Below are 24,465 nucleotides of genomic sequence, written 5' to 3'. Positions count from 1 at the left end.
GAGCAGTTCTAGATCACTTATTTCAGGAAAGTTTAATTCATACTCGACAAAAGATGTGCCTGATGTACAGATAGCTGTGTCTCTTTCTCACAGGCTCCACTCTTCACTTTAACTTCCCTCTGTAAGTTGGACATGAGGAGCATTGTCACAGTAATGTCCATCACAACCTCAACCAAATTAAACGTTAATGACAGATATCCCCTGTGGGACTCCCACCCCACTGCTACAGCTTTGCCCTGCAGCAAAATGTCATTTATGGCAGTGTATGGCCGGCTGATGATATTTTTAATGGCGTTCTGTGATCTGTTGCGTGATGTCTAGCAGTTCACTGTTTAACAGGATGCTGGTTTGTTTCATCAAGTCTTTGAGAATGGACGTAGCCCTCTCTCATAGCCCGAAGGCACAGTGGGTTGCAGTGTGTGTTTGTGTGCTTCATCTGCTGCAAGATTTTACAACAGTTTATTGCAGCTGAATTTATCGACATGTGTGCTGTGCACCTGCACGTCCATATGTGACCATCAACCATATGTAGTCAAATGATGTTTTTTTTTTTAAAGAATCATTTGCTGCTGCAGTATTATTCATTCCAAATACATATTTCAGGTCCAGGTTTTGGAATACGTTTGTTAGCATATGGTTGGATAAATTAGGATTAACCTTTGCCAGCATAAATAAATATGTCTCCATTATATTTCCTTTTTTCCACTGTTTGTGTGCATCTGCTGTGACAGGCAGGGTGTTTATATTCGTGTGCGCTGTCTGATGTAAAATAATTCATCCACCATATGGGCAGATGAGATAAAACAATATGGATGGATTTCACAGAGATATGATAAATGATGGTATTTTGTGAGGAACAACTCAGACTCATACACATATTGCATTTTGTTCTCAGGTACTAATGATGCTCAGTGTATATCAATATATTGTAAAGGAATTGAACATTTCACGTGTAAATGATTAAGCAATGATTGTCGCATGAAATGGGACAATCATTGTAATAATAATATGAAACTTTATTGATCATCTTTGTGTTAGCACTGGGTTAGATAAAGATCATCTGCCTGGTTTTTATGTGTGCACAGAGATATAGATCTTTCCTTCTCCTTTGCTTTCTCTCACTCATTCACACACAAACACAGAAGCACACACACACACACAGAAGCACACACACACACACACACACACACACACAGCCTAAAATGGACATCAAAACGCAGAAGCTATTTATCTCAACAGGAACACAGTCAATTATCCAAGAATACTTATCACTCAAGGCAGTAATTACTTACTGTCTGTGGTTGAATTTTAATTACATCTTAGCCGGGTATTGTCTCATATGCGTAAGTGTGTGTGTATGTGTGTGTGAATGTGTGTGTGTGTGTGTGTGTTCTGTCAGGATTCTTATCGTACACTCACACTAACACACTCCTTGGCTGTAGCACAATGACCACAGCTCTCCACCACCTGCTGTTGTGTTAGAACAGAGAGCCAGAAGAGAGTTTTACTCACAAAATAGGCTCAGTGCTTTCATCGTTAAATAGTATTTTACATTTTATATATCAATGGTGACTCAAATGCATATATAAATGGCAACCAGCATATATCTTTGTTTTTTTTTTGTCTTTTTTTGTTGGAGAAATCCCTCACAATTTCCGTACATGTGTACAGATGTGTTTCATTAATTCCCATTTGTGGGGGACTACATTTAAATGTAACCAGAACATTGCTGCCACTACTTAGTTAAATTGATACTGTCATATCATTGTTACATTGTTATTATCCCCTTGTTAGAGGAAAAGTGCAACATTTTGGGAAAAATGCTTATTGAGAGCGAAAGTGGAATTATTCTATGGGCTGCACTTAGATGACTGTGCACAGGGGTTGCTTGGATACTTTCACTTGGCTGTTTGATCTATACTTGGATGTAGTGTATTCATGGTCATTGTCGTCTTTGTTTCACAGGTCCACGTGGTGCGTATTGAGATTCGGAAGATAAGCACATCTGCTCTCCAACGAGCCTCTGCAACCTACAATTACAGATAAAACCGTTCTATGCGTAGCTTCATAACACGTACAGAGGCATAATTCTGGCTTTTTTGTTTGTTATTTTTTTTGATTGTTCTTAAAATATAGGTCTAGAGTCAGTAAGATAAGATGAACTTTATGAATCCCACGGGGGGAATTTGCATTATTTATAGAGTAGAATATAGGTGTAGTTAAGAGAAAAAAAATTGGCATTATCTGTGTATTTACACGAGGTGTAATACTAGGTTACTAGGTTAGCTTCCCTTTAGGATAATAAAGTGTAAACTCTTATCTTATCTTAGAAAAAGACTGGAAACAGGAGAAAGCAGGCAGCCTGGCTCTGTCCAAATTTATCAATATCTGTCTACAAGCACGTCTAAAGCTCTCTGATTAAGACTTTCCTTTGCTTAGTCCATACAAAAACTAAGCTTAAAAACAACCATTTGATGGTGGTTTATCTGCCAGACTATTTCTTGCTCCCAGTCTTTGTGCGAAGCTAAGCTAACAGAACTGCTGGCTGTAACTTCATATTCAACAGAAATGAGAGTGGTATTGATCTCCTATAATTCTCCACCAGAAAAGCAAATAAACGCATTTTCCAAAATGTCCAACTATTCTTTCAGATTTCCCAGAGGAATTGAAAGAAAAGAAAAAAGAGGACCAAAATCAAAGGTGTGATTTTGGTTTCAGCATTTTTCTTGGGTCAGCTCACCCTGCCAGTGTCGCTCTTTAAAGTGGTCTTTTAGCTCTAAAACTCCTGTAATAAGTACTACTAAGAGTAGCGCCACTGTGTAATGATGATACACTGCCATTACTTGTCCAGTGCAACAGTGACTGAATTGTTTGTGTCTTTAACAAATACAACATAATGAGGTAACAGCAAAGTTTGAAGGCAGAGTGAGGAGCTCATAAAGGAGAATGTTGAATGAGGGGGAAAGTGGAGGTGGAGTGAGGATAAAAAGAAATACGACAGAAGGAAATTGAAAAAATGAAGTGATTAAGAATGCAGATTAATCAAATGACAGGTGGAAGAGAAATGTAGAAGAGAAAAAAAAAACAACACCTTTCTCTTTGCTGTCAGCCATAAACCTGTCTGATGGCTCTACTGTCTTTAGAGAGGATCCCAGTGAGAGATTATTAATGGCAACTCTAACCTGAGCAAGGGTCACTTCTCCCTCCTAGTCATTAGAGCGAGATTTCTAAAGACAACAATGAATACAGCTGCTCATTCATTAACCACAGCTCTCAGGTAGACAGCAGACATGGGCTGAATACAGGAGAGGAAGGAAGCACAATGGCTGGCATGTTTACACAATATGTCTGATCCCTGAATGAGCAGAGGGAGAAACAGGAAAGATGGTGCTTAATGTTTATACGCTGTTGCTAGCCATCAGTGTGATCAGAGTGGCGCTCGGAGGTCCTCTCAAGTGGCACTCAGCCGTGATGCTTTTCATCCAGCAGGGAGATTTATGTGTGCTGTTCGACTGGCTCTCATCTCATCATCTGTTTTGTCCTTTCTGCTCAAACAGGAATCTCTGGAAATGTTAATTACTGATTTGTACGACAACCTCCTCTTTCTTTTAGCTGTCTGAATGTCATGAACTCCCCACTCTCCATCTCTCTCGCCCAAATGTCACTTACAGTATATCAAATACACTATGCTGTGATGAATTACAAGGGATAGACTTAGGGATAGAAACTCAATACGAGTATTTCTTTGAAAAAACAAACTCACTTTTGCAAACCCAGTGACAAAGATCCATCTTATTAGTTGGGTCAGTAGCTGATGCTGTGTTAGTTTCAGCTTGTGACTGCTATTCCTCTCTGTCAATCCTATTTATACTATATTAGTGTTTGGCTTGCATTAGCAATATTTTTGTTGTGTTCCCCTTATACATCTCCTCGAACATATTAAATGCTATGATATTAATTACAATCTCCTTCACCCCAGCATCATGACCCACCTGTAGTTTTTCTAATATGCATTCATACATATTTTTTTTGGGGTCATTTGGGGACAGCACATCAAACTGACATATTATCACCTTATAAAGTTGATGTGGCGAAACATGTTAGCAAACAGTAGCTTATTTACACATCCAGTAGAAACGGAGCATAATTAGCATTCATGTCACCTGATGTATGCGAGACCAATATTCACTCTCCTTTTAGCTAAGGCTTTGCTCCGTCAGCTGCTGAGGGAAATACCTGCCTCTTTAGGCTCTTTGTGTTCACCAGTGAGTCGCTAACTTTGGCTCAGTTCAGACCTGGCATTAATATGTGTCGCAGGTGATCCAGTCACAAATGGACAGCTCTAAGTACAGGTGTGAATGCAGCCAAGACGCATGGAGGATGCATTTGAGATCCAATCACTCAGACCACATTCGGTGGTGGTCGCATATGGCCACATTCTTTTAGGAGCGTGAATGCAAACGTGTCCTGGGCCCCATGGACCGCCTACTCAATTGCTATTGTCTGCCACAGTCTAATTAGTCCCCACAGTTTCATAATGAACTGAAAATATTATTTGGGTTAGGGTTAGAGCGGGGAAGTGAGATCCAGGCACAAGTGGTCACTTGAGATGCATGTTGAGACACACTTTAATGCCAGGTGTGAACTGATGCACTTGTGATGTCCACTTGTGATCGGATCATCTTAGACGCATATTAATGTGACGTCTGAATGGGGCCTTAGTCTGTCTGTGGTTTGGTGCTGAGCAGGTAGTGTGTTGTTTTATGCACAAATCATTCATAGATTCACTGCTACGTTGCTTTATATGCGCATGTACATGAACTTGAAGTGTGATTCGAGCCTCAACAGATGATTATTTTCATTATAGATTAATCTACCAATTCTTTTCTTGATTAATCAATTGGTCTATAAATCATCAGAAAGCCGTGAAATATGGCCATCGCATCCTAAAGCACAAAGTGATTGTTTTGTTCGTCCACCAGTCCAAAAGTAAAAAATATTCAAATTTTCAAAATTTGAGCAGAAATTTCACATTTGAGAAGCTGGAACCAGAAAATGCCAAACTACTCATCTAAACTCAAATTTGTGTTTGTGTGTGACTAAACACAGGTTCCTCCTCTACTACGCCTGCTCTGTGACTGTGTCATTGCAACAGAAAAATTGTGCCAGACTCCAACAGCTGTTCAGTCAGAAACACACCACCATCAACATTCCAGCTGGGAATACCTTGTTGCAGCCCTTTGCTTTTCTCTCATGGTCAGCAGATGGAATAATCCGACATCGTCATATAAGTTACAACCTGAGCTTGTTTACTGGTACACACTGAGGCGGCTTTTTTCCACCACACTATCACATTGCTCTTCTCTACATTCCTTGCTTTTTGTAGCTGAATGTGGAGTCACAAGTCAACATCCCAGGCAGTCCTTGTCTTTTTTTCCATCAGCTTAACATAGCTGTCCTTGGTTGGATCTGTGTGTATGTGTGTATGTGTGTGTGTGTGTGTGTATGGGGGGGTATCGATTTCCACAGTCTGGAAATAGGCCTACAAGCAAATGGAAATGAAGAGTCTCACTCCATCGCTTGTCGTTTTCCGAATGTATGGAAAATAGTTGCCATGTGACGCCCTAGTCCAGTCTGTCAAGGCGACCAAGAATGATATTGTCATTGGGCCAAATGGGTCAGTCAGTGATGAGTGAAAGACTGTGGGTGTTGCCCAGGTTGTCACAAGGGGCCGTGGGATAAGTTCACCCCACTGGCTGCCGCTGCTACTAGTGTTGTGCTGCTTGGTCCTGACCTGATAGGGGGCCTTTGTCACTATGTCGCCGAAAGCTCCTAATCCCCAAGCTTTCTCTCGCTATGGCGACTGTCCCCAGGTGTTATGACCATATGGTGAGAGCAGTAATCCTGGTATTTTCCCTTCTGTATTTATTTTTACGGCAACTATAAAATTAAACTGTTGAGTCAACTCTTGGACTTCAAGCAAGAACATATTTTTTCCATTCGAAGCAGCCTCATCAGAACTGTACCTCGGATACGAGCCCATAAGGCCAATCTGTTACCATAATAATGTTAATATGTCAAGATGACCTTTTCCTCCTACCTTAATCATCTCACTAGATTTAATAAAACAATCCATCTAATATCAGACTTGTTTGTTTGTTTGTCTCCCGTCTGTCTTTCAGTACCGGATTGGCCAGCTGTATATGATCAGTAAACACAGTCATGAACAGAGTGAACGTGGGGAGGGCGTGGAGGTGGTCCAGAATGAGCCGTATGAGGACCCTGAGCATGGATCAGGCCAGTTCACCGAGAAACGAATCTACCTCAACAAGTGAGTGCCTTCCTTTTGCCATAACAACAATTTAATTAACCCACCACAGAAACATCAGAGCCCACATATCCTGCTTTATATTATAGACTTTATATTGTATCTATTCTATATCTATTATTCCATTTTATTTCATGTCACACTAAAAATCCTCAGCGTTCTATCGCAAGTCCCTCTTCATTAGGCTGCTAGTGATAAAAGCTGTCAGGAGAGATTTGACAAAGAAAAGATGATGTGACATTTTTTCACTGCATGGCTGCCACTCATCCTTGCAGCAGGCCTGGGTGTTACATAGATTAGCTATCAGTTAGATGTCTAATGACGCGTTCATTTCAACATGCGTAAACTGTCTTATTAAAATAAATATCTGAGTATGAATAGTCACATATTGCTTATGTTATGATAACCATAACACCATGTTAATATCATAATGTTATAATCATAACATAGGCAAATATCATAAGGATTTGCTGTACTAAGCATTGCTGTTGTGTTTCAGGAATGAGCAGGGGGAAAATGTAGTTAGGTGTCCCTTTTCATTACTCTGCCAGCTTATTTTCCAGCTCATAGCTGGCCATGTGCTGTGTTAAACTTGATAAGCGTGAAATTGAGTATTCGATTTTCTGTTATGTAGATTACAATTGAATTAGGTGCTGTGTGCAGTCTGAAGTATGGTCTCCTCGCTCTCATTGTGAATGTGCTCTAAATGGGACCTCTCATCACACACATGAAACATTTATGTGCGCCATTGCAGGGAAAACGATATTGTGGACATTTGTACAAAATATCATGGACATGGACTTGAAAACAGTGATGAGGTGAGTCCAGATGGAGGCCTGGCTCAGCACTCTATTGCTTTCCTTTATTAAATCTATAACAATTGTAAGGGATGAGCTGACATCCAATGAACCAAATCAACCAAAAAAACAAAAAAAACAAGACTGGACGATAGGTCTGGGTGGGCCGTGCTGGAGGCATGGCCGAGGATGCTGACTGTATAGCTGTGATATCATAACCTTACAAAAGTCCTGAAAGTATTTACATGGCAGATAGACCTGATTTATAATCAAATAAGACAGAAAATCTCATTTTCTTCAATATGGGACCTTTGAAGCTTGGAGATATTTGACACATGGATGTTAAAGAGTAGCCTGCAAGTTAATATTAGGGACACAATTTTATACACTCATTGGTCATTTTATTAGATATACCTGTAAAATATAATTAACACCTCTATGGCAGTATCAACAAGAACTGGGCATTATAGACATAATAAAAGTAAAGATTATGGCTGAACAGTTGTACTGCATGGGATCTGAATGTGCAGGTCTATCTAATAAAGTTGACACAGAGTGTACCGTGTATAAATACCATCTGCAAATTCCTTAATTATACAGACCTCAAATGTTTAATTGGTTCTCTCTGTCCTGGCCAGAATGTCTTTTATCTTAGCCGTTTTGTGTGCATTAATCATTGCATGGTACTTCTACAGCAGTAAATCAGTTAGGCCTACCGCATATGACTGGCCAAGCTCCATCATCTCCCAGTCCAGTAAGTCCAATAAATCCACACTAACAGTTGGCAGGAACACAAATCCATCAATATCGCCAACTCCTATCAAAGTAATGTAATTTGAAACTATTGATTACCATATAGAGATCAGAGCACAGGTTCAGCGGCAAGCACAGACATGTACTTGAGGTGATATAGATTCAGTGTCTTGCTCAAGCACTTGCCGACATGAACAAGTGAACTGACGTGGGACAAATGGGCATTTAGGCAGGACCGCAATGAACAAAAGTTCCAATTATACACTCTTACAAGGCATAATGAATCCAACACTTCAGATATCAAGTCCAAAGTAAATCAACTGACTAAGTCTCCAGGACCATATTCATTACATAATTGGGAAAACAAGTTAGTTCTATATGAATGCAGTTTCTAGGAGACAGGGTTGCAATAGGCTTTGCTTACAGTGAATAGCAGCACGAGAGACATAAATAAAGGTGGAGGCAGGCATTTTCTTCCTTGGTAACTAACTTGAACACAAGGAGATGAAAGTATGCACAGTGTTAGAAGAGGATTAATTAGATTTAGCTATGACCTCAAATAGTCTCCAAACTTATTTAGTCATTTTAGGAGCCAATTAATGTTATTATTACATTATAGAGGTACAAAGCAATAATGGACCCAATCTTATTAAGCAATAATGTAAAGATAGCCAATGCCGTTTGCTCCACCTCTATTTTTCCTGAACAGTTGTCTCGCAGTATTTCATCGCAATTTTATTTCCATGCCTTCTTTTGTTGTAAAAAGTCAACACTGAGCAAAATAAAGTACTGTCACAGACAACTGAGCCACTCATTCCCAGAAGGAAGGCAATGAGACAAAGATGATGAGAGAGCCGTGTGGAGAGCTGAAGTGAGAGGCAGAAAGGGTGAGGTTTTGTGGTTAGAAGTGACAAGTAAGTGGGCCTTTGGGAAATGTGAAGTGTCATTGACAAACTCTAAGGAGAGGAAGGTTTAGTGCTGTGTGTGTGTGTGTGTGTGTGTGTGTGTGTGTGTGTGTGTGTGTGTGTGTGTGTGTGTGTGTGTTGGCATGCATGCCTGAGTGTTACTGTGTGTGTGGGCTGAGGGAGATGAGGTCAGTGTAAGTAATGGATAATTTGAGCAGTCACTGTCGGACGCCACGCCTGCCTCTCTCCACCCACAAACCACCTGTTACCATGTTAAAGCTGCAGCCTGTGCGCACACGCGTGTGTGTGAGTTTGTGTTTGTGTGTGTGTGTGTGTGTGTGTGGCTTGAAGTTAAAGCAGTGTTAGGACATGTGACCAATCTGCTGTGTCTGGACACTCCCCCCGGCTGTTTGAGAAGCCATTGGAAGGAGACCAAAGAGGGGAACTGTCTATTTCATGTCCCAGTGGCCTGTCCAAACTCTCATTTACAAACCTGTATAATCTCCACATTCAAATACCACTTCTCAATACAGAATTAGAAGGGAGGAGAGTTAAAATAATCAGTGGCTGGTATAAAAGTGAATTTCCCTGAAAGTGAAATTTGCTACTACTTAATGATGGCTTTGTGCCCAGTAATGATGCTGTTTGCCATGCTTGATTGACTGATATTCAGTCAGGCTGCAGTGAACTGTTTCTGATAGGACAGTCTGCACTCATTGCCAATCAAGAGTTACTGTTCCATTGTTAAAAGTATCAAAGTTTTAAAAAGAAATCTGCTCAAATCTGTAGCTTGGCAATTCCCCTCCAGCTAAACTAGGTTTTGTACTTGTTCCTCTCTCTCAGTAATCATTTTCCTTTTCAAATGGACACCCAATATGGTGCCTGGTTAGTTGGCTACAAATGTCTTGTATTTAGAATCCATTTTTGCTGAGTAATAGCTAGTTCTCTGTATTTTCCGCCCTCCATGTCCTTCTCTAGATCTACCACCGTGCAAGCTCTGGTGAGACTCCACTGCAACGTACAGGGTGTAATCAGTGTAATCACCTTCCCCGGGGGCCTTCGTGACTGCCTTGTATGGCCTCAATTATGGCTGCAAACAGCTGGATGCTTATCATGGCTTATTCTGGGTGATAGGCCCAAGGAAAAAAGTGGAGAAACTTTTAAGAGTGAACTACTTTGACTGGACGGGACACACGCTATTTCTCTCATTAGTTCTCTTGCTTTTCTCCCTTTTTTTATTCTTCTTCTCCTTCAGTTCACTAATCCAGCAACTCTTCTTTTCTGTGTTTCAGCAAGCTGCCCAGTTGGGCCAGAGCAGTCGTCCCTAAAATTTTCTACGTCACAGAGAAGGCTTGGAACTATTATCCATACACTATAACAGGTAATGCTTTTATTATACATCCCTGTGCTTTTACATTCAATGTACTCTCAAAAGTACTCACATCCATGCTGTTATTGTCTACAGTACATTATATTATGTAAGAAAAATTAGCATTGGTTCAGGAGAAAACCTCTGTCTCTCATAATAAGAGTCTCTGTCTGTAATAACATGGGTTTCTGCTGATTTGTACAAGACTAACATACGCACACACACACACAAACAAACACACACAAACAAACTCCCATTTTCTGCAGCTCTCTACAAACATGGCTCTGTTCACCTGCTGGCAGCCATTATATGGGATCACTGTGAGGTCAAAAGTATATGGAAGCAATATTCTGTCCAACACAATCCACCATGAGCAGAAGGGAGGGTGGAGAGACAGAGGTCAGGAGGGATGGTGAAGGTGATAGAGAGGACAGGCAGGTTTAACTGAAGGATAAAGGTTGTAGTTTGTGTCTGTCAATGGAACATGTTTTGATCTTTTTCTCAACAATTTGCCTCACCACTTTGCAGCTGCTACATTCAAAAGCGACACGTTGATGCACAGTGCCTCGTAGTGGGTACAGCAGCAGCTTAAGTATGACATGAAGCCTGCACACATAAATAACATTGTCTTATTTGCTTATTCAGTGGACTACTCGTGTTCCGCTACAGCAATCTCATTGTCAAAAGTTTATTTGATGTGTTACATAAAATATGAATGTACCTGTTATCGAGGACTGATATTATGTCATATGTTACTGTGGTACACTCAGGACACTTGACACTTTAAGTGGTGTTTTCTAATCATCTGGTGATGCCACGGTGGTGTCAGTGTTTGTGGATGTACCAGACAGCTGAAGTTTTTCTTCAGTCATCCTAAATATTAATATAATATTTAAAATGACATCATTACAATCAATTCAATCAAACGACTCTTGAAAGTGTAACAAACTTGTAACAGAGGACGGACTGCTTTAAATGCCAGGTAAGAAACTATGAACAGTCAACAGATATCGCATCACTCCATTGTTATGTTGAGCTTTAAGTAACTGTGGGCGCTGCAACAAGCAAAACAGCATGGCAGCAGTTTCACAGGGACATGCAGCTCTTATATGTACAGTATGTCTGTGATAAAAGTACATGAAGAATTATCAACATCACACAGATTTTTAAAAAAGGGGACTATGTCATTACCAAAATGGGCTCCTCTCATATGAAGTGCCATTGCTGAGGCTTAATGGTCCTTTTTCCATTTTAAACTAAATGATTTTTTTTTCTCCATTCTCTTCTTATCTCTCTCATACTGTTTCATTCCCATGTCCTCTTCTACCTATCTGCCCCCCTCACTTTCCTGTCTGGTATATACTGATGGCCTCTGCTGGGAATATGGTCAGAGTACACGGTGAGTAGTTTAAATGTGTCTACACCCACGCACATGCACACACAAAAAAAATCACACACAAAACCACGCTGCTCCAACAGCTGAAATGTAAATGAGTGTGGTGAAGGTTAAAGTTGAGAGTGACTACACTTCCTTAATGCTGCTGGCACTGGACAACAAATGTGTGTGAAGTGCCCTTTAAACAATAGGAATTCAAGGTCACTGGAACTGGGAGACACAAATGCCTCGCTGCACCATCCATGGCAATTTGATACTGATACATCTTGTTCATAAATGTTATGAGAATGACTGCACGTGCAATGCAGCGAGTAAATATTAGCATCAGTATATAACAACTGCAGAGCGCATTATGTCAACGATGGGTACCCAGGAATATACTAAAACAAGCGTGCATGTGTGTGTGTGTGAGACAGAGAGGGAGAAAGAGAGATTTGCATGTGTTTGTGACATTCTGCTTGTTATTCTGATCTTCATTCATCAGATTGTGCTCACAGCAAATGAAACAAATCTTGTCTACGATTTTAGCATTTTCCATGCAGTGATATTTACCTACAACCATCCCATATTTGAAATGCATGTAATTTCACATCAGTAAAACACCCAGTGTGACTTGGAACCTCGATTAAATCCAAACTGAATGATTTAGATTTTATTGTTGCTTTGTGTCTCGTTTTGTTTTCTCCTTTTGACTTCATGGTTATTTTGTGTTGTACATAATTATGGAAAACGAGAGTAACACTGAACTTACTGCAAAAGAAAATGCAAGTAGAATGTACATATAAATAATGTAACCAAAATGGTCTCTTTAAAAGGGCACCCAGGAGACAGTAGTAACCTGGAGTACCTCTGCAGGGAGGCGTCCGGGACGAATCCTGATCAGAATCCTGATCAACTGACTTTTTTATATTTGTCAAACAAATAAGTTACTTGAAGAAATTATCATAGGAAATAATAATGTTCTTTTTCACTATTGTCTGATGGTTTGCAGACCAAAAGAGTAAACAATTAATTGAGAAGACAATTTTCTACTAAATTGATAATGAAAAGAAATTTATATATTGCAGCCCTATCTGAAATTAAATTAATTATTTACCACCCGAGAGCTCATGACCTGAGTTGAAGGTTGAAATGTAAATCAACTTGATCTCTCCTCACCATTATGTTTCGGTAACACCAACACAACACCTCCATCCCTGCTGCACCAATCCACCTGTCAATATCAACTAATCAAGGAAATTTCCCATTCAAGACATTAACAAACCCCACAGCTCTCAGCGGTGTAACTGGTTTAATTGACTGTCGCTGAGAAAAGCACTAATGATTTGCCCAGGGACATCGGAGACATAGCCTGTCCACCTTATGTCTAAGGCAGAGAGGAAACATCAGTGAAGCACACATAAAATCAGCATCAAGCTGATCCTTTCCCTTGAGACTGCACAGATGCATGAAACATCTGGATGTTTGAGGAAGGTCATGCCAACTCATGTGAAAGTGAATGAGTAACTTTTTCTGAATTAACAACCTCAAGAATACGAGTGCTGCTGAAAATGAGTATCCCTTCCTCGGAAAAATATGCTGTAGGCTGGCAAAGCAACTCACAGTATTCTCAGATCAGCAATCATCACAATGTCGATAAGAGCCTCTAACAAGACAGAGGTCTACTTGTAAGTTAAACAAGTATTAATAGTCTGTGTTGATGGCGCTTGTGTAGTCATGCTGCCTCATGGGACCGATTCAGCTTGGGAATATTTTGTTATCAGTAGCCTGAGGTGGGTGCAGAAGATAAAGATAATGAGTGGGAGTGCCAGGGACTTTGTTGTTCAAAACAGGTAGTCACAAAGTCATGTCATACTCAGACTGTGCATGTTAGTTTTCTCAGGATGGCAGTAAAGTAGGTCAATCAATCTATTGGTTTGATAGTCATTAGCTCCACCACTTTGTTCCAGACTGAAATATCTCAACAGCTACTAAATGGATCGCCATTAAATTGTATGCAGAATGGATTGCTATGACATTTTGGTGCACACATTCATGCCTCCTTCAGGATGAATTGAATTGGAATCATCAAGCACCACCATCAGGTCAACCTTCTGATACTTTGATTTCCGTCAGCCTCAGTTGAACTTTGTGTTTTGTGCTAGTTAGCTAATGTTAACATGCTAACACTCTAAACCAAGGTGGTGAGCATGGTAAACATAATACATTCTTATCATCAGCATATTAGATTTGTCATAGTGAGCATGTTAGCAGGTCAACATTAGCATTTAACTCTAAGCACCACTGTGCTTAAGTACAAGCTGACAGAGCCGCTAGCATGGCTGTACACTCTTCAGCTTGTATTAATTAGTAGTGTCTGTATGAAATGCAGGAATTTCATTGGTTAACTTTTGCAAGAAAAGCAAAAGAGGTGATGATGGAGTAAATATATTGATAAAGCAAAAAACACATCTTCGGAAAGTAACCACTAAATGAACACAACATATGAAATGTGAACGCGTCAGTCCATGAAAAGGGAGCGATCTCTGGGGTTTGTACTGATGGAGATTCCTAGACGATAAGGAATATGATGAAGAAATAAATTACAGAGAGTCTGTGATAGTGTCAAATAATAGCTCTGTCTGTCTTTTGAGGATGACAGTATCTCCTTCAAGATGAAGGTTTGTGTGCCTTTAGTTTAGTAGCCACACAAACACACACACGCACATGCACAAATCCTATATACACACTTTTTTCATTGTCTCCTTGTAAGACTCACAAGGCCATAGACAGCACTGACTTACTGCACTGTGCACAGTAATTACAGTAAGAATGCACACCTTTCTTACAAATACACATACACACACACACCCCTATGTATTCAGCATGAGCTCCCAGCATCACGCCCTGTAGCTCATTTTTTCCTTTGCTGCAGGGCAAAATTGATCTGTCGTGTTGTCTCTTTCCTGCTGTGCCAAACATAAACACACACACACACACACACACACACACACGCACACACACACAGACAAAGAGAGAGAGAAAGAGAGAGAGAGAGACACTTGTACATAAACAGCTTACGTAACAAGTGCTCCACTCCTTGGTTGTATAATAATTGGGATTTGGGAAGTGTTAAACTTTAATCTAATCAAACTGCTGTGTTTAAGAAATGATAAATGGCAGTCAACATGGCCATAAAGGCGATAAAGTGTGTGTCTGTCTGTGTGTGTGTGTGTGTGTGTGTGTGTGTGTGTGTGTAGTGCTGCTTGTGAAGAAAGGGAGCATGTGCAATGCTTTGTAAATCTACACAGTGAAAGAACAATCACTATTGCTCATCTGGTTTGGGTGATAATGCACAGACGTGGAGACACAATTAGTATCGCATCTCCTCCCGTGGATCACTTGACAGAAATCTTCGACCTGTGTGATGTAATCTGGTCCAAACCCACATTAAGCTATGTAATTATCATCGGACAAAGTTACCACTGCCCATATCAATTTCTCGCTGTCTCGTCTTTTTCTCCAGTGCTCCTTCCTGCCTAAGTTTTCCATCCATATAGAGACCAAATACGAGGACAACAAAGGGAGCAACAATAAAGTGAGTGGAGCTCAGAGTGTCATGTGCCTGGGAGTGTGTGTTGTGTGAGTAGCTCTGAAAGGTGCATGGCTTTTCAACCGATTTCATGTTTGCTTTTTTAAAGTTCCCTGGTGCACACATATCTGTCAGTTTTATTGCCTCATCTTTTTTCCTCTGCATATTCACCAATCTTGTTGCTTCAAAACCTCCAAATCAGATCTGATGAATTCACTTTGTCAGAGGGTTATTGTGTCATTGTGTTGATTTAATTTAATTGTGAAATTTTATTCATTCTTCTCCTCTTTTTATTAAATGACTGATATGAAGAGAATTAGCAGTTATTCCTGTAGATAGGTGGTTTTTACGCACATGGTGTGATCGAGTCTTTAAGCGACATTATTATTTTTGTTTAAAAAGTTGTGAGTGGCCTTGCTGGAAAAATATGTCTTTTCCTTTCTCACACACCTGAAATCTCTCCGAGCCATCAGATGTCTTTCCCCTTGAAATGTTAATATCACTGAAAAGGAGATCATTATGGAAAGTTATGGCAATATGACCTAGAGTTCTGGCAGATAAATATCAATATCAAATACACACAGGGATCATAAACACTATAACACCATCCCTGGTTCTGTGACTAAACACCCATCAGCAGCTAAAAGTCGCAGACATCACAACAACAATTTACTCAGTTCGGTTCATGTTAATGGAGGTTATTGGCCTGAAAGTTTTGGAACATTATTGCCCAAAGAAAATAGGTACGGTACAGACACACATCAATAATTCAGAGAACAGTAACTGAAGTAAAAAAGGATTTGAACATAACTACTGTATAAAATAAAGCAAGTGCTTACTTTCCCCTACAGCAACATGACAAGCTACTCATGGTTATAGCACTTTGCTTGCTCGCCACCTCTCCTTCAGTGCCACCTAACACTTTGATCGGCAGTAGGGGCAAGTCTGAAGGTTATGCAATAGTGCCTCCAGCCATACGGTAGCTGAAGACACACAGCTCCTCTTAGTGGTGGGTCCGGGCAGTTGCGGATAGACTCGCAGATGGTCAGGATTTCACATTTAAAACTGATGGTAACAAGTGGTGTTGTAGATGAATTCAGTTGAAGTGTTTGTTCCTTCTCTCAAATTTACACTTTCCTCCATCGCCTTCACCACTTGTACAGATATTCTTTCTCTTTTCTTTCTCTAGTCTTCTCCCTTATCTCTTTTGATAACCTTTGCACCTCTCTTATTGCCCTTTCTCCCTTCCGCTACACCTGTATAAAAGTTTGAAGTATATAGGAAATATGATTAACTCTCTGTGACGCAGGGAACGAGCAGATAGAAGGCATTGCTTTTCTGATCCTGTGTGAGTCACACAGGAAGAAATCAGTGACCACATGGTGTGAGAGGGATTGTGTGAGTAACATTCATCCTCACAGTTTGTTTAGTGTATTGTCTGAGGGTAAAGCCAAACTAAAAGGAAGGTGCTCATCATGTCATCTGTTTGTCATCACTGTCAAACCCAGTAACCTCTTCGAACCTCTGCTTTCCTGTGCAATATGATTCATGATTTTCTTTCACCCTTCAGTCTCAAATGAGTCTTAACACCTCCAGAGTACAGAGTAGCTTCCCCTCCACTGCCTCACCAAGTGACAGGGGAAATCACAGCACATCATCCTACAGCATTTGTCAACCCGTAAAGTGCACTATTGATTTTGTTGTCCTCACACACCGGACTGTTCCCTCTCCCCCAGATTTTTGGCAGCGAGCCCAGAGAGGAGGAGACAGAGGTTTGTTTCGTGGACATCGCATATGATGAGATCCCCGAGCGCCACTACAAGGAGTCAGAGGTGCGGCGGGTCAAGTCACTGACCTCAGGATACACCGTTCATGTTTGTTTGTTTGTGTGTGTGTGTGTGTGTGTGTGTGTGTGTGTGTGTGTACAGGAGCAAAGAATGAATGAATACTTGCACACATGGGAGAGAAGGGGGAAGGCAGAAAGAAGAATGAAGGGGGTGGGGGTGTAATTTATGCGCAGATAAACAGAGAGGTGTGTTATCTCTCCCCAGCAGTGCCAGCTCATTTTTGACCACCAGCTGGCCATCTACCTCCTGTGAGTGATGGAAGGGAGGGAAATTAATGTTTATATGTGGGGGAGGGAATGGACATTAGCTGTGGTGATATGGCATTTGTGTGTGTGTGTGTGTGTGTGTGTGTGTGTGTGTCTCTATCAGGGTGTGATGGTCATAAAATACTGAGCTATTAATAATCAAGAGGGGTCATGACAGGACTGCAGTGCTGTTTTATTATTGACACCCCTGCTTACACACACACCTCCCACTGAGCTTTATGCTCTTTTGCTTTTATCCACCCAGATCTAAGAATAGCACCTAAATGCCATCCAGAGCTAAAAGTGGATGTCACATGGCTGATGTAAATATCATTTGATTTAAAGACAGATGTGTTTAGAGTCACCAGACTCACACCTCACTGCACAAGATCAGCGTCTTACATGGATGATCGACTGTTTGGCTAACAGCATTTGTGTATTTTTGCTTTAAGTACTGGACGTCATTCCACTTTCCTAATTTGAATAAAAGACATTCAGTAAAAAACAAATAAGGAAGCGTTGCAGGAATCCAACAGCAATGTAACTCAAAGCAGGCTCTCCTGAATCACAGTTAGGTAATCAGCGTCCACAAGAAAGGGAATAAATTCCCCAAAAAGTCAAAGCCCTCTGGCTCCTTCAGTTAAAACGTTAAAAAGCATTTATTATAGTAAATGATTAAGAACCAAGACCAAATGGCATTGACTACATCAGGGTCAAACAATCACACAGGCAAGTGAATTGAGTACAAGCACACACCTGGGAATCCCCGCAACCATATCCCGCTTCCTCATTACACCTGTGCTCAATACCCGATGAACGTAAATGATATTAATGAAATATATTGACATACGGATTTTCTTGAAATCAATCAATACCAGTAAATACTGGTGGTTTGTTTCTTTCTTTTTTGACCTTCCTTTGTAAAATAATTCAAATTGAGACAAAAGCAACAAAAATAATTTCTTTCTCTTTTTTAACAGTGTCAATAACACCATGTTGTTTATAGAGGAAGAGGAACTACTTGTGGATCAAACAGTACAGTAGATTACAACTGCACAATACAAACATCTAATGGCATAAATACATACAGAAAAGGGGCTAAAATACGCATTTCATACTCTTTCCTATAGCTTGTGATGATATTAAAATCAATTTCTGACAGCCACAGGTACCTGTACTGGTACCACTTGCTTCATTTTATTTATTTATTCGTTTTTCATTTCATGCCTTTATTAGATAATGATAGTGGAGATACGACCAGAAACGAGAGAGAGGTCACTGTTATGGTACATAACACAACTTAAGCCATAAGCTATGGGGGCACACCGATAACTGCACTGATTTGATCCTGATGTCATTCTTCTGCATCCACTGTCACATTTTGTGATTTATTTTTTGTGGAAAATGTAAAACTGAATGATTAGTTAGAGGTTTGGTGTACACAGAGTTACACTGTGGCATACAACACTTTATAAAGGCTCTATCACAGGGAAATATTGGAATTTGAAACCGGTGCAGAAATATCAAGTAATCTTGTGATCTGATATTTATATGTAACAGATGTGTTTAAAACAGACCAAGCAATCCTCATCTTTTCCTTCTTTGTCTACCAAGAAACATAATGACATGTTTTATGCACAGTCGAATGCAACAAGCCTCTTCCATCTCCACTGCAAGTGCTTTCCCAGCAGGCATGGAGAGAGTTGTGTATCACTCCCGCACACACTCTGTGACACAGTCAGACACATGACCCTAAGACAAATGAGCACAACAGCATAATTAGTCTATAGGGAGCAGTGATTAATGCATGTAAAGTTTGTGATTAGAGACTCCCCCTGTGTTGCCTTGTGGCTGTACTTTACACGAGGCTTGTAATGAATGCAGGTGATCCTGTCTTATAGACAGGGAGGGGGAAATTAATCTGAGTGTGTGTGAGTGTGTGGGTGAGAGAGAGAGAGAGAGATAAATGGCATGAAAACAACATTTAATTAGGTACTGGTTAAAAAAAAAGTTTAAACATTTTTAAGATGATTTTTGTTGATCATGCAAAGCTTATGAGAAATAACAATGCAAGATATTTTTTCCCTAATGAGGAATTTCTAAACCCACTGTCTCATGGCCTTGTAGGACCTGCGCTATTTTAAATCAAAGAAGACTAACCGAGGCTCCCTGCAGGAAGGATGGATCAACACACAAGACCCCATCATGTGCTCCTACAAACTGGTCACAGTCAAGTTTGAGGTCTGGGGCCTGCAAACACGTGTGGAGCAGTTTGTGCACAAGGTCAGGATATAAAAAGGTCTTTTAAAAGCCAAACTTTTTAACCCATGTGGATCGTTGTCAGTGCCAGAGGCGCCTCATTTTCTGTTGGCCATGAACCAAGTCAGCCTTCTACAACATCTGCCCTGTTCACTCTCTACTTATTGCCTTGCACCTCCTCTTTTTACCTTGGCTGCAGAGTTTATTCTTCATATCTCCTATTTCCCAAAGCCATTTCACCTAGCCCTCTAAAGCATCTGTCCCTGGGGTGAACTGTCCCTGTCCTCTCCTTGCCCGAGGCGCACACACACACACACACACACACACACACACAGGGCCATTACTCACATCTTAACACCAGGAGTGACTCATATTAATCACATTCCTCCAGGGGTGAACAGAAACATTTAGAACGTAGAAATGTTATAGATCTCTTTTTGGCCTTCAGAGTTAACTCGTTCTCATATACATCCTCTTTTCTTCAACTTCTTTCCTGCCTCTGTCCCTTCTCTGCCTTTCTGCCTCTGTCATCTTGCCTCTTATACTTTCTTTTCCTCTATTTTTTGTGTAATTCTGCTTAGGTGATTCGAGATGTCCTGCTGTTAGGACACAGGCAGGCCTTTGCCTGGGTGGATGAGTGGATCGGTAAGTGTCTATTAGTGAAGGTGATGGCTCAGGAAACATTGTTTGTAACTCATCCTAAGACTGCAGTATTTATATATTTTTTTTAACTATTTGCTGTTTCACCCTGTTTAAAATTTCATGCCAGTGAAGCATCTTTAAAATGAATGAGGCTGTCTAATTTAATATCTCACCTTGTGGTGGTATTGAAGACATATAGATGAGTTATCCATTTCTATGGAAAACTATTTGATGATTCATTTCATACCTCCACTAAGCCATTATTATTTCAATTTCTTCCCAGCTACTGTGCTACAGGCAACCTGTAATATATGTCTTGATTATTGGGTTTGCAATAGCTGCTGCAATAATAGATGCTCTAATGTAACCATGTATTTACTCAGGAGCACACTAGGTATTGAATTTGGACCGCTCAGTGTGAAACCTCTCTGATCTTTCTGTTCTGATGTAGCTCTCTGTTTGAAGAATCCCTGGTTAATATAGGTTTCAGCAGAGTTGTCAGTATAATCAATGTGAGATCAGAGACTCAGCGTGTTCCAAGCAATTTAGCATAAATATGGCAAAAGAGAATATATGTCAAAAACATCTTTGAGACAAAACAGCATTCCTTTGATTTAGTGCTGGGCCTTTTTTATCAAACATACGCCCAATAAGATCAGGTACCCCCATTGACACTACCCACCGTGTTCCCAATATGTTCTTATGGATGAAATAGAAAAAAAATTTTCGTAGCTGTCAATTTTTAAGTTGCTTTGATCAAGTTTACATTTGTTCTCTAGTGTCTCTACTGCCACTTGCAGAAGCAGAAGCTGAATGTTTCAACTTTTATCCATCACTTTTAGCTAACTACTTCAAATGCTACTACTTCAAATGAAACCCGTTCTAACCTGTTTATCCATTAGGTGTTTATTTAGATGTTTCAATTATTAATACATTACTTTTAATTTTCTATTTCAACCATTTATCCATTATTTTTATTGAACTGTCTCAACCACTTACAGCTGACTGAGGTTGATGGGCAACTTACTGGTTTTTGTAAATATTCTTAAGATCAGAATTATTTTTCCCGTCACCAACACAAATATATATTAACAGAAGTAACCCTGGGAATCACTGTTCTAGGACAATCTCTGACCTGACAAAGAATAGACTTAGACACCTACGAATGTCCACATTTGAGCTATTTTCAGTGATATCATCATACTTCCTGCTCTTACTTTTCATTGAACTTAAATAACAATAACTGGACTGTTAAATAGTATAATCATGACCAATCTACATTTCATTTCTTAAACAATCAACTATTTTCATGTTAATCATGAGATATTGGACAATGTTTCACTGCTTTCTGTAGAATTCAATTATGAACCTACTCAGCCTCACAAACTAAACAGTTCTCTTTCCTAAGTCTGTAATTCCTCCATCCCAACAGAAATGACCATGGAGGAAGTAAGAGAGTATGAACGAACCACACAGGAAGCCACCAACCTAAAGATTGGCTCCTTCCCCCCTGCCATCTCCATCTCCGAGAACCCCCTACCATCCAGCACCCGCAGTGGTCCTAACAGCGCCCCATCCACTCCTCTGTCCACTGAAGCCCCCGAGTTCTTGTCAGTGCCAAAGGAGCGTCCCAGGAAGAAGTCAGCTCCAGAAACCTTGACCCTGCCTGATCCAGGCCGCAGGGATTCAGTCTTCAAGCTGCCAAGCTTTTTCTCCTGGAACTCCAGTCCACAGCCAGAATGAGAGCACGGCTATACCACTGGTGAACGCCCTCAACCTGTGGATCAGTGGAGGATGCCTCCCCAGCACATCCCACAATACCCCCTCAACCAGCTGAAGTGAAGGTGACTTTTCACGGTCCTGGCGACCCCAGCCCCCTCAGCAGACTCGCCGGTGTTACAGCAAAGCCAACAGCTCTCAGGCTACCTTTACAGGTACCGACAGGCAGTCTGATCACCACAGCAAAAAGTCCTGCGAGGTCTGAAGGTATAGTGCGTCCCTTTGAGAGTCTAACAAAAGCAGCTGGAGGCTACTCATTCTTCTCTCCTCCTCAGAAAACAGCCAGCCAGCACCATGCATCAGACAGTATGGAGTCCAATTAGTCAGATTGAGTGTAGCATACATTCCTGAAAATATTTTATCCCGCGAAACATCACCTTGTTTTCATCCAAACTCAGGGTGTGTTGACAAGATATGTTGAGATTCAGTCACTGCACATAAACTTTACATGTACAGAATTAGTTTTTTCCACTTTACCTTTAGAGATCGGAGTCTCTGGCCTTGTTGACTGGAGCTTGTGGTTTGACATATCTATATATGTGGTGGGGACTGACAGATTCTTTTTGGCCACTGTATCAGTTGAGTATTATGGTTTTCACAGTCAGATGTAAGGTGATTGTTGTATTCTTGTATATACAGTACAGTATGGACATCAAATAACCAGTAAAATGTCAGTGCTTCAAAAAGAATATCATATCCAGTGATGCTGCTGCTATGAAATGGCTTGTGTATGTTAAAGAACATGGCTTTCTTCAGGTCTCTATCTTCTTTAAGTGTTTATTTATTATAGTGAGTTCTGTCAGCCATGATGTCTGTAAATGACTTATCTAATTGCATGATTTTGACCGCAGAGGCTGCTTTTTAATATTTGTGAATTAAATGTTTCGTTATCTCTGCCTCATATTTGATGTTGTGTTTTAACTGAGTTTCTACAGACTGGTAAAGTGGTTTGTATGTCATTTTATTCATTTCAGCTGTATCGTTTGTAGTCATACTGTTGATGGGTTTTGTATTCAGTGAAATTAATTTAATTAAATACTGTTGTATCCATAATTGTGTATGGTAACTTTGTTAAACCATTTGTTTGAATGAAATCAACAATAATAAGTAAGTAAGTAAAACTCTTAACTCAAGGTAGTTAATATGATTATGCCAAAAGTATTTATTAAAATTTTAGAGATGGTGAAGTGCTCATACATAGGCTACTAGATATTCTTATTTGTAAGACTAGTTTGAAGGACTTAGGGCCAGATTAATAAAATTGTATAGATTCAGGATAAGGACAGAAATATGTACACAATTCTTTCAGATGTATAAATCTGTGTGTACGCCCATTTCTGTTTTATAAATGTAGATCATCATTGTGGAGCTGGACATACTGTACATTTGAGAGTCTCATTTCCAGTGCCACAGTTAGCCATAAGTGGATACAGAACCACCTTTAAAATTTATTGCATATTGACACTTGCATGTTCAAAGACAGAAAAATGCCGAGGAGACCACTTTAGGTGCCTGTAGTGTTAATGGTTTTGTATTTTTATATAAATAGTTGCATGTCTCATGCTACTGTCATGATACAACATATGGCTTGTGAATATTTAGTATAAAAAACACACAGGTAGCATCAATAAAGTTATCACAATAACTTAAGTAAAAACATTTGCTAATTTCATAAGTTATCTCTTTTTTTTGGGAGGATAATGAAGCATTGTTTTACTTCCACACCAACATATCATGTTAGCGTGTCAAGTACTACTCTTGTAGTCTTTTTAAATTCAGATTGTACTAGTTCCGTATATGAAATTCACGGCCACTGCATATCACACTACAACCAGCATCTTAGACCAAATCAAATACTTCGTCTGCCACATCTGACATCTTCTTGTTCTCAGCAATGTGTTATGAAGCCCTGTGAGAGCAGCCAGTAAAGACACAACAAGATGCACAACTGTGTAGTTGCCCTGTGTACATGAAAACCAGCCAGCCACAACCATTAGCCCATGCTAGCATTGCAGTGGTATGCTCAAAAGCCAACATAAAACAAGCCAGCCACGTAACCATTAGCCCATGCTAGCATTGCAGTGATATGCTCCACGGCAAAGCTGGCAGTAAGCCAGCTAGCGATAGCAACATTTGTCAGATACTATGAGCACAAAAGTATAACTAATTCAGATTTATCAGCATAAACCAGCAAGACGGAGTAGGTTGCAATCCTTACCTTTGGTGAAGTCCAGTTGGCTATCCCTTCCTCGATTATTTATAATCCTTTAGTCCGTGAGAGTCCACAGATAAGAAAAAAATCAGACAGGTTTTCATAAAAGTATTCCAAGTTATGAATATTGTCATGTGAAGTCCACTGCTGACTGTGGAATGATTTCATTTTCAGTGCACTCATCTCCACATTTCTGCCTTTTCCTCCTTCTGACGGCCAGCAGTGGCTATGTTTGTTTTCCTGCTCCATTCTAGATTGCAATGGTGGATTGGGTCTGTCATCTTCTTGTTCAAGATCGAACTCTGGGTCAAACTGATAAAACAGAACCGACGCCATTGTAATAGCCACAGACATTTGTTTAC

At 40.2% G+C, this 24,465-nt stretch overlaps 1 protein-coding gene across 1 annotated transcript in view; it reads left to right on the top strand.

The window, feature by feature from the left end:
- The window catches only part of LOC111227081 (cytoplasmic phosphatidylinositol transfer protein 1-like), a 47,202-nt gene extending 24,297 nt beyond the window's left edge, over positions 1 to 22,905 (top strand). Inside the window, exons 2-9 of the mRNA XM_022752469.1 lie at positions 6,183 to 6,331; positions 10,076 to 10,164; positions 11,544 to 11,551; positions 15,054 to 15,125; positions 16,856 to 16,951; positions 19,339 to 19,494; positions 20,052 to 20,115; positions 21,545 to 22,905. Of these exons, the coding sequence (XP_022608190.1) occupies positions 6,183 to 6,331; positions 10,076 to 10,164; positions 11,544 to 11,551; positions 15,054 to 15,125; positions 16,856 to 16,951; positions 19,339 to 19,494; positions 20,052 to 20,115; positions 21,545 to 21,855 (945 nt within the window). The 3' untranslated portion in view covers positions 21,856 to 22,905. The remainder of the gene's footprint in view (positions 1 to 6,182; positions 6,332 to 10,075; positions 10,165 to 11,543; positions 11,552 to 15,053; positions 15,126 to 16,855; positions 16,952 to 19,338; positions 19,495 to 20,051; positions 20,116 to 21,544) is intronic.
- The last annotated feature ends 1,560 nt before the right edge of the window (positions 22,906 to 24,465 follow it).

The sequence above is a fragment of the Seriola dumerili genome, unplaced genomic scaffold, assembly GCF_002260705.1.
Source record: "Seriola dumerili isolate Sdu_G_001 unplaced genomic scaffold, Sdu_1.0 BDQW01000169.1, whole genome shotgun sequence".
Lineage (NCBI taxonomy): Eukaryota > Metazoa > Chordata > Actinopteri > Carangiformes > Carangidae > Seriola > Seriola dumerili.
The sequence above is the reverse complement of the archived record's forward strand: the minus strand, read 5'-3'. Positions and strand labels throughout refer to the sequence as shown.